A 14,631-nucleotide genomic window follows, 5' to 3' on the forward strand; every position below is an offset into this window, starting at 1 on the left:
CTGCAGTTTTGTGCAAATCTCTTTTATACATTATAAAGTGCACAGAGCCTATTTTGGGTAGGGATATTTGCTATACAAATGCTTTCTATTACTCCATGAGCTGATCTGTCAGTGTCTTGAAGTATGAATTCAGCTTAAATACAAAATTACTGTCTGAGCACTTTGAGAAATTATCAATCTTTTTAAAGTTATAATATTGTTTTGAAATGTTAAAGAAAAAAATAGTTTTCAAATACATAACTAGAATTATTCATTAAAAAACTACATTTTTTTCCTTGACACTCCCTCCAATTACAGGCTGACGGTTGAGGAGCATATCTGGTTCTATGCTCTTCTCAAGGGCTGCTCCAAAGACCAGGTGGAGAAAGAGCTGGAGCAGATGCTGGAGGATGTTGGCCTACCTCACAAGCGTGATGTGACGTCAGTTACATTGTCTGGTTAGTACATTACTGACATACTGACTTGCTTCCCTTCTCTGACCCAGCTCTCACCTAGGTCTGAAATGGTGAAATGTTATGGGTTTAATACCCCTATCAACATTATTAGGTTATTTAAGAGACGGGACCTCTTAGTTAAACGTTGGTCTCCGAAAGAACGGAGCCAAATGGGAAATTCATGCAAGGTGCCTTTCTCAAGGACACAACTTCAGACCGAGCTGTGGCTCAAATCCCCGAACCCACAATCTCATGATTATGATTCGGGTAGCCTAATCCCTAGGCTACCGACACCACCACCTAGGTCTGTGCATTTTTTACTTCATCTCATGAAGCAAAATATGCAGGTCTTCTCAAGTTGGTTGGGGGGGGGGGGCACATTGTCAGCATAGAAATTCTTAGGGGGGGTGGGGTGCATTGTCAGCATAGAACTTCTGATGTGACTAAGGTTTTTTTGTGGAATACTTTGTCATTTTGAATGCTAGGATAAGTCATAGAAGGAAATTTGAATTATAACACTGCTCAGCTTTGCTCCGAGGGTTGGTGCAAAGTGTTTGTTTCATTTGTCTTCACCTTATTGTCTGTTTTATCAAACCCATGCTCAAATTATTGAGAAATCTCATTCACTTTATCTTTAAATAACAGACAAATGGAAAAGTACTTGAATAACTAATCAACACTTTTTCATGTAAGAAAAAACAGCATTTGCAAAACTGGAAAAAAAATCAAGCTGGAATCCATTTTTTCTTTGAGCCAGTACAAAGCTTAATGAAATCTACTTATCTTATGCAAGAAGTTGTTCATGATTTAACAATGAATTTATTATACTCTGTTCTTCTTACTGTGCTTTGCTTATCTTATTATTTGCACATTATCATGATAATTTCCTTTCCCGTTTGAAATGAAAACAGTGACCAATGCACTTATAGAGGTATGATTGCACCCTTCTATTTCATGTCAACATTATTTTCTTTTGGCAACTCGGTCAAATCCTTTGACTGTATTACAGTTATTGAGCTGGCCTCTGAAAAATACAATAAACTGAATTTCCAAGTAAGATAAGCTTAGATCTGCACAATATCATTGAAATTTTGAAGAAGTAGCTCTATTTATTTTGGGTTTGTTTCTTTTCTCTTGAAAGGTGGCATGAAACGAAAGCTTTCAGTAGCTATTGCCTTTGTCGGTGGGTCCAGGACTGTGATTTTGGACGAGCCTACAGCAGGGGTAGACCCATATGCACGGCGTGCCATCTGGGAGCTGTTGCTGAAGTTTAAAAAAGGTAAGAAAATTTCATTAATATATTCTTTTTTGCTTCCAGAAGAATAATAAGTATAAGTGCTCCAGATAGGGAAGTACTTCCATGATATTTTTTCCTGTTATCATAATTTTCAACCTCATGAGAGTTTTTTAATGTCTATGTTGACATAACATTCAAGTATCAGACCTAAATGGTTGTCAGTATTGAAGTATGTGCACACTGTTCTCTTTTGATAGACCGAACTATCATCTTGTCCACCCATCACATGGATGAAGCAGATGTACTCGGAGACCGCATCGCTATCATCTCGCATGGCAAGCTGTGTGCTGTCGGCTCCAGCCTTTTCCTCAAGAACAGATTTGGCAGTGGTTACTACCTCACCCTGGCCAGGGAAGACAAAAGCATGACTGGCTCAGACAATAGGTAAGGTTAATGATGTTATACTGGGTTATTTTTAGTATTTTCTTCTGAAGTGAGGGTTGAAAGTGCTGCTTTGGGAATCTTCTGACAAGTTTTGAGTTGTTTTTACTATCATAGGAAATACAAATTAATCATGGCAGTTTGTCCTTTTTGAAAGTGTGCAATTAAGAAAAATAGTGAAATTGCGTGACATATGTCTTCAAAATAATGACATGTTCTTTCTCTTGTTCATAGTGGACCTGATGACTTACTAGGAAAGGAGGCAGTCACAACAGACATGATTCAGGTAATGCTGGGCTAAAAAACGGAAGACAGTTTTTTGTTTTGCACTAGTTTCTTTAATGTCTTTTGACATGCATACAGCTGAATATTGAAAGCAAAGCAGAAGCTAGAAGACTGATTTTGGGAGGAAGGGGGAGGTAGGGTGGGAGAACTGACTGGATAAGGTTTTGTTATCAAACATAGTACAGTCAAACCTGTGTAAGACGGCCACCCACTGTCAAGGAGAAAAGTGGCCGTATAAGACAGGTGGCCGTCTTAGGCAGGACTGATCAAGAAGAAGAAAACAAATTATTCCTATCAGAGGTCACAATCGAAAGTAGCCGCATTGTTGGTTTTGTTGTTGTTGGTGGTGGTGGTTTGTATTTTGTTTGTAATTTTTATTTTGTTGCTGATTTCGCAAAAGGGTGACAATAAAACGAAATGTATCAGACAAGGAAGACAGAGTGCAAAGTAAAAACAAACTCCTGAGTCGCCACCACTCAGAGAACGAGCGACGTTTCTGTCACAAGTTCATGTTGACGTCCTTTGTTACTTTGTTACAGACTGGGTAAACAGTGACCATTCATCTCGCTTACGATTTGTGTTTAAGTTCTGGGCGGGGCTTATGGGTTATGAGGGATCACACGCTTACCTCACCAGCAGCTGAAAATTGGTAGCTATTGGTCAACAGTAGGAGGGGCCTACGCAACATGATCGGTTGGAGGGACTACCTAACAACAGCGACAGGGGATTGAATTATGACCCCTGGCCCACAACGCCAGGGGCCAAAGCACAATTTATGACTAAACGAAATGGGGTCACTAAGGTGGCCATCTTTGACGGGTGTTATTGCTTAATGTGATAGGGGTTGTGTGTTGAAATAAGGTGGCCGCGGCCGCGTTGGACAGGTGCCCGTTTTACACAGTTAAATTATATAGAAAAAACGCAAGGGGGGAAACGGAAAGTGGCCGTTTGTACAGGTGACCGTCTTATAGAGGTGGCCGTCAGGGCAGGTTCGACTGTATTTACAAGTATAGTGGAACCTATGTAAGAAGGAATTGTAAGGGAGCCAGAGAAAAATTCCTTCCTAGACATTTTCTGTCTTAGGCAGGTGAAATTTAGGGTGAGATGGAGGGGGGGGGGTTCATACCCACATCACCCTGACCATCTGCACTGCTAAGGGCTCACATTGATGATTTTCACTGTAATTGAACTTTAGATGGATGGTCCCACCTTTTAAATAGTACAGTATGCTTAAAGGGATATTGAACCAATAGCATGGGCTGTTGAGGGCTCCACTGGTAGGTTCTACTTTTTATTTTTGGCTCTCTGTCTTGCATATTCCCAACACCAAATGGCCGTGATTTTGTTGATATGGTTCTTTTACTCAAACTATACGCCTATTATTTCTGAGAGAATGCAGTTCCTCACATCATTTTCATCATCTTCACTAATGGAAACAATGAATACATTGAAGGGTCGTGAGTGTAATGTTTTTTCTCCCTGACATAAATTAATGTGTTTCCAAATCTCCATTAATGCAATCTATCAGCATCAATTTTCATAACTCTTGTGATTGTTATAGTTGATACTACTTGGGTGCTCTAATTGTATGTACAATTTGTATTTCCTAGCCTGCAGTAGATGGTGAAAGTGCTGAATCTGATGAGGGTAAAACTCGGGAGAGTGGAGAAGTAGGCACTGCAGGTGAGTCAGAGGGTCTGGATTCCACGTCTGTGGAGTGTTTTGAATCAGATGAATGTGTGACCCACTTGGGTATTGTCTTTCAGTGACATGCACAAAGGCTGATAGTGGGTGGTTGGTGGGTGTTCTTGTGTGGTTTGCTCCTTCTTTCTTATCAAACATTTATCATCCTTATTTCTCCTCCTTCTTTTTGTGTTTGTTACATTCTTTTAAAACTTCTAATCTTTGGCACTTTTATGACCTTATTGTGTTGTAAGTGCTGTAAAACCCTTACTAAAAATGCTGATTAATCAAACAAGCCATGATATACACACAAAAGTAAAGTGAATGTGTATAAATAGTCAGCAAAAATTTGTTCGGAGAGGTCGCCAGAAGATGGCTGGTGGTTATGGAAAGTTAAGCTGAACTTGTTGTGGGGTTGGGGTTTTTTTAACCAAAATTTCAAGTTCAGATAGTGAGCAATGTGACTTTAGCTGTCCCAGACTTATTTTGTAGAGTAAAAAGAAAAAGTAGGAAAAGTTTTGGTCTTCAATGTCCATCATGTTAGATACTAAAGACCTTTTTTAGCCAAAAACAAGTAGGGGGAAAATGGATAGGTGCTTTCCCTCTGTCACTAAACATGAATCCTCTTCTCTTTTAGGAAGTAGAAGTGGAGGGTTGTATTTATCATAAACAGAACAGCATCACTGGTGTGGAAATGTAATTGTTCTGTCCTGAGATAATGTGATATCTGTCACTCCAAAAATAGGCAGCTGATCAAATTATTCTGCTTTTTCAGGGTTCTCAGTGTCGCGAGTGGAGGCGTTCATCCAGAAATTTGTTCCATCGGCCACTCTGGTGGAGGACAACAGCATGGAAGTTTGCTTCCGCCTGCCAGAAGACGATGGTCACTCAGGAAAGTTCCAGAAGTTGTTTGCTGCCTTGGAAGTATCCCATAAGGGCCTAGGAGTCTCTAGCTATGGTGTGTCAGACACCAGTCTGGAAGAGGTAAAGCCATCCGTCCTGCACCACGAAGTAGTGATATATGTGTCACAATGCGGTGGAATCAGGCATATGTCAATATTTGGGCATGTGGAAATATTGTAATCATCTTAAAGCTGGTTCATTGGTCTTGCTTTTAATGTAGAAATATCCATTTTTCTCAAATAAAAGTCAAGATATTCTCGATTTAATGAGGGGGGTTCCATCTGATGTTGGAAGTGAAATTAACAAGAAAACAGATGCCAGAATTTGGCGCCTTCCAAAGTTTGAATTTGTCGATGTATGAGAACTGCAAATTTACTTTTTTTTATGCCTTTGACCTATATTTTTCAGTAAAATCTACATAAATATGTGTTTTTAAAAGGACATTTAAGGTATTGAGCAAAAAAAATTGATAAAAATTGCCCAACAGGGGGAAATGTCAGTTTTTTTTACTTACATTGTTTTGATAAGCGCCTGATTTCACCACAATACCATACATATGTTTAGGATGATTTTTTTGCCAAATTCTATAAAATCTTTTGACTACTGCTGTTTTGTGTATTTAGAATAAGTTTGAAGAGCCTGTGGACTTGCATTTGTTATTGTTTTGTAATTACTTTAGATGTTTGTAGGAGAAAAGCCTATGTTTTTGGACAAATAATTTTACCTGGCTGTGCTTTTCCCTTTATCAGGTCTTCCTGAAGGTGGCTGATGGTGTTGTTGAAGAGGATGAGCTTTGCAGATTAAACGTGGAAGAGATGTCAGAAAGTGAGTTTATAGCATTTTGAATAAGTGTCCTTGATAACCTCATTCTCCCTCTCCACACATACGAACACGCACAACACACACCCACCGGAAGAAAATTATATTTTCATTATCTGTAGAAAAAGAAAAACCCCAGTGTTATTGTCTTGAAAGAACACTGAAAATGTTAGAACGTAATCATCATCAAGACTTTGGCTTTGTGTCCTTGACATGCTCTGCTCAGTAGAAACACAATTAAGAACATTCCAAATATCCATTATTTCTGAATACAAAAATGACTATGTTTCTTTTATATATATATATATGGATTTTTGAACTTTCATTAAAAAAACAATTTGTTTTTTCTTAATTAAAAGAGACAGCATTTCCTCAGTTTTAATCTTTAACTTTCAGAATATTTGCTAAGATCTCTCAAAGGTAAGGAATTAATGCTTAATAATCCAATTTTTTTAAAAGCTTGAAAACATCTTTTCAACAGCTAATCTGTGATCTAACCCATCCAAGATCAAATTTTATTATTACCATCTCCAATCTCATCAAAACATTATTTCTTTGAATTTGATGTTATGTTTCTGTGACCTGTCCAGGGTGCAAATGAAATATATGCGGGAAATGTTTATCCGTGGCCATAAATTATTTCTTGAATTCCTCTTCAGTTTTGAGCTTACGATAAGGCTTAATTGTGTAAGTAGTTGGAAAGTGGAGAGCACATACTGAAATATGAGATGAGATTTCCCCTTCAGAAAGTGCGCTTACTTTCAAAATAAAAGCAAGTTGGGTTTTTACCTAACAAGGTGTGAAAAATTGTAGCGTCCAACTACCCTACCATAACATGTTGTCTTAATACTCTACCTACATACCTACCTATACTACCTACCTACCTACCTACCTGCCTACCTACCTACCTACCTACCTACTTACCTACCTACCTACCTACCTACCTACCTACCTACCTACCTACCTACCTACCTACCCACTTAAATACCTACCTACCCACCTACCTATCTACTTAAGGTCTGTGAGCATCCTGTATCAACTCGTTAATTGATGTCCCTGTAGCCATGAGCCATCGTTCATAATGCTTAAGGGGTCGCTAATATTGAAACGGCATTCCCTCAATCTAATGCCAGGGAGATAACCATCTCCATGTATGCATATCATAACTCTTTTACTAATTAAATCATTTGGGGTTACTACTGATATATTTCTTAACGTGATGATATCTTTTGTAACAAACAAGCATTTTTATAATATTTTGATTTATTTGATGAGTAGGCTCTATTGTTTTTACTATTGCAAGTTCTTAATCATAAATATCATGCCTTTTATGTCCAACTGCATTTTTTATTGTACCTATTTGTATTTTTAAGTCAATATACTTGTTAATTGCAATTGTGAATTTTTATCAATATGCCAGTATGTTCAAGCAGTTTGTTATTTTTAGTAGAGGTTTTTATTCTTTCTTGATTTTTTTTCTTGTGATGCACATTGAGCTTCTCGAGATGAAAATGATTATTATAATTATTATCATAATTATTATTATTATTATTATTATTATTTTTATTATTAGTTTTATTGGTTCATTTATACTTTTAGCAATTGTTTGCTTGGCTTAATTGGTTCCATTTTCTTTTTTCATCTCCTACTGTTTTGCTCTCTGTCTCTTTTGTGAGTGTTCATGTGGTGCCTTCTTTTAGCCTATTATTGGTACCCCACACCTTTGTCTATCCACTGAGGAGATGTCCTCTCTCTTCCTTTTTATTTGCCTTCTATGATAATTTTTTATCTAAAAAGTTTGTCTTTCATTTGATGTTTCCAAGGTTATTTAGTTTTTCAGTCTATTTATTTGGCCTGTTAGGTAATATTTTGATACGCTTAACCTTTGGAGTATTTACTCCTGACGTTGCCAGTTTTTGCTGTCGATAGTGGTCTCAGTATCTTTTTTTACCATTCATTTCAAGATTTTTTTTGGCTTGTGCCCAGTATTCAAGTTGCAGATACTGCATTCTTCAATTTGACTGTCCATGGTGCTCTTAATATTCTTTCATTTCAACACTTTTTGGGTTATTTTATTACAGTTCAAGTAAACAATGAGCCTTTTCCCCCCATTAATTTCCTTGGTTTGTGCTCTATATTTAAGTGGCAAATCCAGAAATGGCTGTAGGGATGATGTATATCTTAATTATAGATCCTGCCTTTGTGGGCCTGTCAATGTCTTCCAACTTACCTTTGATTTCGTCATTATTATACTTTTTCTTCTCTTTCCTTGTTGACTAAGATTTTTTTTAAAGACATTTGAAGGTTTATGTACAGTAGCTCTGAATTTTAGGTTCTATTTTATTGCAGTTCAAGTAAACAATGGGCCTTCCCCCCCCCCCCTCCCCCCCTCTCCCCCTTTAATTTTCTTGAATAGACGAAAAACTTTTCAACTGCATAATTCTTCCAGTTCCAGTTGACTCTCCATATCACAATAATTCCCTTTAATAAGTACAGTGAAATTATTTCTCTCTTCATGTTAATTCATTTTTAACAAATATATTCCAGATGGACGATATCCTCAACGTGCGACTAGGAATAGTTTTGTCAATCGGTTCAAGAGTTCTGTCTCACGGCTGCGTAGAAAATCAACCTTGAGGACAAAACTGATCTCAGACGATGATGGAGAAGAAAACAATGGAGAAACTCTAGAAGAAGAAGGTAAGAGGCTTTTTTTCTAAAAAATAATCAGTAGACATTAAAGAACTTATTTGGTATATTTTCCTGGCCTAGTGCTGCTTAAAACAGTTTTTAGGCTAAATGTGGACTTCTGAATTATTTCCTGCTTTTTCTAACTTTTTGTTAATCATTTCGCTAAGATTTTCTATTTCGACACTTAAACTCACTGAAAAATGAAATGATCTCCAGCACTCCATAATTTTTTCCCTTTATTGCCCTCTCTATTAATTCTCTCATTATAAATTATCAATGTTTTAATTAAATTATTTTGCAGGAGTTCAGTTACAGTTATTCTGTCAATGTAAATCCTTTCTAACCTTCTTAGCAGATGGTTAGGGAGCACTAGGATGTTGTTTACTCCTTTTGAATGTATTTCAATGTTTCTGTATGTATTGTCCTGAGTTACTTCTGATCAAATATTGCACTACTCTGTTGACTTGCAGTAAACTACAAATACTTAAATGGATAGTGCTAACACTCATAAATATGTGGCATCAATGAGAGTTAGATCATGAATTAGAATCCTATCAGAGGCACAACTTTGTGTCCTTTGGAAAAGCTGTTTACAAAAATTTTTCTCACTCTATGCTACCGAAGTGTGAATGTGAGAATGGGTACCTCGCTATAGATAGTAAAAGATCTTGTCAGTTTGTTCGTGTAATTAGTGCATGTAATCCGCACATATAGCACTGTGTGCTTCACAGGAAGCTGAGAATGTTTTTGAGTTATGTTTTAGGGTCTTCTGGGGTAAAAATAGTTGTAAAGCACATTGAACATGCGGTACAAAGAGTGTGGATATGTGCTCATTATTATTGTAAATTTTAAAAATATTCCTTTTCCAGGTCTAGGTGCCGAAAGTTCTGAGGGCAGCTTTGGTCAAAAGGAGACCCAAACATGTGGCAAGCTCCTCATAGTACAACAGCTGATGGCTCTGATCATCAAACGTTTCCATCATGTGAGGCGCAGCAAGAAAAGCTTCATCTGTGAGGTGAGCTTTGTAACGTTTGCATCACACGTTGCTTCTAGCATAAGAAAACTGAGTGATTCCTAAATGTTTTTGCTAACCGTGTAAAGCAGGGTTGAACTGAGTTTAGCATTAGTATTACAGCAACAACATGTATTGCGGTTACTTGGCCTTTACCTGTGGTGAGTATTCAAAACTTTTTTAGCTGTTCAACTTCACCAGCCTGATTTGACGTTTCTCCTTAGAAGATGGTTAACAGATGTTCTTATAGGGTCTTCTCTTTCTGTTTTGTATACTTCATGAGTATACTCTTTTTATTTGTTCTAAGGGTTGCAATCCAACCAGCCCTAGAAAAGTGGAGCTGTTGTTGCACTAACTCCCAGTAAATAACAACTCGGTCATTTTCGCTCTTCCCTATTATTATTACAATGATCATCATCATCATATTATTATTAATAAACATTAAAAGGGAATTTGTCTTGTTGAAAACTAGATTTTGCTGGTTCAAGATCTTTGTCATCCCTGGGTGTTTCTTGTGCTGATAAGAAGGATAAAAACCTGGCTCTGGATAGCAGATGCTATTTCATATATCTTTTTTAGCAATTATCAACTATTGCAATAATTTTCAAAGAGTTTAGAGTCATAGCCTGGGAGTTTGGTCATTGGGGCTACTTTCTGTTGTTATAAGATCAAAACTGGTTTTGAGCATTGCTGTGTTATTTGTTCTCTTTTACACTAGAATCTATTCATTCAACTTTGGGACAGATTTGAAGAAAAAAAAAGACTGCGTTATTGACCTTCATTAAAATTTGTCATACTATGGCATATATGTAAGAGAATATGTAAATCAGACAAAATGTCAGATAAACAATATTCAGATAATTACAAAGGAAGTACTGTAATTAATAAATCAGTAAATTCTTTCGGCACATACGTACACCCTGCAGGTTTGTAATTTAGCTGTTACCGCTTTCTTTCCATTATAACATGGGTTTTGTGACCCATCTGTTTCAGATTCTACTTCCAGCTGCCTTCATTTGTCTGGCAATGGTGGCCTCATTGGTCATCCCTCCATTCTCTGAGGATGACCCTCTAGAGCTGCAGCCATGGATGTATGAACCTTCTACTGGCAGCTCTTCCCTCTACTCCTTCTACAAGTTGGTATTTTTTTTCTTCTGTTTTTCTGGTAGTTACTCTATATTTGTGGTTCACAGAGACTGAGAATGTGTTTGAGTCAGTGTATGTTTGAGAGAATGTGTGTAATGTGTTTGTGTAGGCCTATTGTGTGTTTTTGATTAAATGAATTGAAATGTATTTATCTATTTATGTTTTGTGATTGTGTGGCTAAAGGGTATCTAAGGGAGGTTGTTTAGCCTACTTTTTTATATCCCTCTTTCAGTTTTTGGGTTTTTTTCATTTTCTTTTCATCATTATGTCGGTTTAACGCTTTGCAAAATGTGTCACATTTTTTCAAATGTCCAACCCTAACCCCAAAAGTCATATTCAGTCTTTGATTTGTTTCAGTGTACTTTATGAATACATTATCCTATCTATTTTTCTTTTAATCTCTCCCTAGTAATGTAAATGCTAGTGACCCTGTTGGTGCAAATCTAGTGAACTCGATGCTGAATATGCCCTACTATGGCACCCGTTGTATGAACCCATCAAAGCATTCTATCAGGTCTGTATGCTAGAAATATTTTAGATAAACCTCTGTAATGTTATATTTTATTCTTTTCTATTGTATTTAAATTCTTTGGGCTTCTACTGATATGTAGGTAGAGAAAATTGAGAACCATTGGTTTATTTGAACTTCTGTATGATCTAAAAGAGGCATGTAAAGCAAGAATGAATTTATTTGGTATGTACAAACATATCCCCCACCCCCATCCCTCATCCTTTCAGTCGTCTTGAAATATATTGTAAACAGAGTCAGATTTGGTGGATGCAGTCTAAATTAGTTTGAGGAAGTCACATTTTTATCGTCAAACCTGCTCTAATGACCAACTAATCTAGATAGTCATCTATACAAATGACCACTTCTTACTTCCCTTTGCATTTATTTACATTATAAGGACACTGTTCAAGACAACCACCTATCTAAGACAACCCTTGACAACAGGTGTCCGATTTGGATCATTTCGGCTGTATTTTATAAAACTGCAGATTCCATTTTATTGATGCTTTGAAACTGTGCTTTGCCTTGCAGCCACAAGCCTTGTCTGCCTCCTCTCACTTATGCATGGAGCAAACGATACCTTTCACAGGACTTGTCAAATAGTTCTCAGTGCTCATGTGCTACAGGTGGTCAGGTCTGTACTCAAGGTCAGTACACACATATTGATGGTCTTATTCTCTTTACTGTGTAACAGGAAGAAAGAAATAAGTCAATTTTTTTTTGTTCCAAACCATTACCAAGGTTGATCTGCAGGTCATCAGTAAAAATTGGAAGTTGGCATGGACAATTAGTAGTATAAAAATACTGTTGGTTTCCCTTTTGTGTCTTCTCTTGTTATTAGAATGAGAAGGAATATATTTACTTGTTGAAAAATGTTCGCTAGTTCCTTGTCTTTCTCAAAGTGTCTCTTTTTAACTCTTTCCCCCTCCTCTTCTCGTTATACCTATCAGAAATGGGAGAGACAAACTGAGTTTTTGTCTACCTTTCTCCACTTGTTCCCAATAATTGATTTTCAGTTGTTAATTACATTGCTTTTTTTTTTTCTTTCTCTTGATTTCTCAATACCATATGTTTAGGGTTTTTTTTTAATTTGCCTTGTTTTCCTTTTATATTTTTCTCTTTGCATTTTTACTCTCTTTCTTATCAAAGTTATTTTCTTAAAATCCAGGATATGTATAAGGTTCTTTGTTGACCCCTTGTAGATCTAATGATAATTTATGTGTGTGCAGCAGTGTGTGTGTGTGTGTGTGTGTGTGTGTGTGTGTGTGTGTGTGTGTGTGTGTGTGTGTGTGTGTGTGTGTGTTGATGTTTGCCTGTGTGTGTATGCATTTAACATGCTGAAACAGATTTCACTTAGGGGAGATCAGTAAAATGTTGTCTTATCTTATCACATGGCATCACATCACATCACATCATATCACATTTCATCACATCCTTCTTATTTTATTCTTGTCTTGTCTTGTTTCGTCTTGTCTTGTCTTATCTATGTCAACAAAACTTTGTGTACCATGCAGATTTTGAAGAGGAGCATCCTTCAATGAAGAAGCTGAGAACCAACGACTTGTTTTGGAACATGACAGGAGAGGATTTACCAGGTTGGCTTGTCAGAACCAGACATCTATATGAACAGAGAAGGTTAGTTGTGATTTATTGTTTGGAGTTTTGTGGGGAATGGGTTAGATCTTTAGAGGAAAAAAATATAGTGACTGATAATTTAATGCTTTTGGTATTGTTCTTTTTGTTTGTTTTTATTTGTTGTTATTATTATCATCGTTATTCAATGTTGTTGATACCTGGTCCTTTATTGGCTAATCTACCTGACATGACTGGTGTACCTGAGTTCTCTTGGGTAGACTGCTAGATTTACATCACTTCATGCCTGGTGTGAGGATACTGCATAGAAGGAAAGGCTACAGGTAGCACATGCCCAGGCATGCCGTTTGATTCATAGAGTTAGCATCTATGGAACTGATCACTTTTTTAAACCAATGCTAGTAGATACATTTTTCTGTTGAACACTGTAGTCAGATTAAACTAAGCATGCTGCTTCCAGTGCCTTTTTTCTACAATGTAATAACAAAGACACAGAAAAAAGCTTCTGTATTTCCAGTTCTCAAAAATGTATCTGTGTAGAATCTTGAGTATTGTTTTGTTGTTTTTTTTCTTCATGTTAAATGTGTTTTTTTCATGACGTTAGCTTTGGAGGCTTCACCATGGGGGAGAGAAACAGACTGGCGGTACTGAGCGAGAAAGAGATCAAAGATGTTTTGGACCAACTTGCTGAGTCGGCCGAGGGACAGCTTGATGGTGTCAAATCTTCAGATGACTATTGGAGACAGCTGGAGCTAGTTTTGAAAGGGGGATACACATCTAGTAGTGTGAAGGTGAGATTTTGAGTTAAAAGGAAAAATATTGCATGTTGGTTGCTTCCTGAAGACTGCCCAGCTATGTTTCGAAAGAGATTTTGTGAAAATGAATAACAAGTACCAGAAGAAACTTGATGCACAGTTTGAAAAAAAAAAATCTTTTTACTCCCTTTTCTTCATCTTCTGAAAAATTAAGAGAGAGGAGGTAAAGCATTCACCAGCACAGCTTTATGGTTTAATTTGTTGAGTCTTTGCACCCACATCAACCCCCCAGCCCCCCATCAAACCTCCCCAACCCCACAGTTCACATGTTATTGTATAGACAACACAGCAATGATGGGAATGTAGCCTCTGGTTCCTTTTATGTGAACATACTAGTATGTTATGCATATGAGAAGTTTTGATTTTTAAGATTTAAAGACAAATTGGGGCAGAAGAGCAGGAAAAATGGCTGATGTTCAGGTACACCAGTGATAGTGCTGACACATACTAGTTTGTATTCCATACACTTTGAAGTCCACTTAAACTGAACATAATCAATCTGAAAACAGTGGTAAACGGAAAGAACATGAAATTCTTGATTTTTTTTCTTCTGTTTAAGCAAACTCTCTAAATTGAAAACTTTGCTAAACTGATGTAACTTCAGCAGTCCTGCAGATTTCTGTTAAAGCAAAATCCACTGTATTATTATAATATTCTGCCTGATGATACTGTTGGATAGTGATATTGCTGTGTATGGCTTCTTTATTATATCAATGTTGTTTTTGTCTGTCCATCTTATTTTTCACTGCCATTAAATGATCATTAACTTGTCACTCAAACGAATGATGTTCTACTTTGTTGACCCAGGTATGGTACAGTAACCGTGGTTTCATGTCTCCGCTGGCCTACCTGAATGCTATGAACAATGTCATCTTGAGAAGTCGACTTCCAGCAGGCTCCAATCCCCTGGACTACGGCATTGTCACTACCAATCATCCCTTCAAGTTTACACGAGAACAGTTCAACGGGCAAGGAGTGTAAGTGGTACAATTGTTCAGTACTTTCAAAATCGTAGAGCTTCTCTCTCTCTCTCTCTCTCTCTCTCTCTCTCTCTCTCTCTT

The 14,631-nt window shown here is 37.1% G+C and overlaps 1 protein-coding gene across 1 annotated transcript in view; it reads left to right on the plus strand.

Annotated features, from left to right (window-relative positions):
* The window catches only part of LOC101857806 (ATP-binding cassette sub-family A member 7), a gene marked incomplete in the record, with an annotated part of 82,993 nt that overhangs the window by 47,739 nt on the left and 20,623 nt on the right, over positions 1–14,631 (plus strand). The window contains 15 exon segments of the mRNA XM_035970312.1: positions 298–437; positions 1,576–1,713; positions 1,929–2,115; positions 2,347–2,398; positions 4,008–4,080; positions 4,856–5,064; positions 5,733–5,808; positions 8,350–8,502; positions 9,363–9,508; positions 10,499–10,641; positions 11,061–11,165; positions 11,694–11,809; positions 12,677–12,797; positions 13,360–13,546; positions 14,378–14,547. Coding sequence (XP_035826205.1) covers positions 298–437; positions 1,576–1,713; positions 1,929–2,115; positions 2,347–2,398; positions 4,008–4,080; positions 4,856–5,064; positions 5,733–5,808; positions 8,350–8,502; positions 9,363–9,508; positions 10,499–10,641; positions 11,061–11,165; positions 11,694–11,809; positions 12,677–12,797; positions 13,360–13,546; positions 14,378–14,547 — 2,016 coding nt within the window.

This window comes from Aplysia californica, unplaced genomic scaffold (genome assembly GCF_000002075.1).
Source record: "Aplysia californica isolate F4 #8 unplaced genomic scaffold, AplCal3.0 scaffold00251, whole genome shotgun sequence".
NCBI lineage: Eukaryota > Metazoa > Mollusca > Gastropoda > Aplysiida > Aplysiidae > Aplysia > Aplysia californica.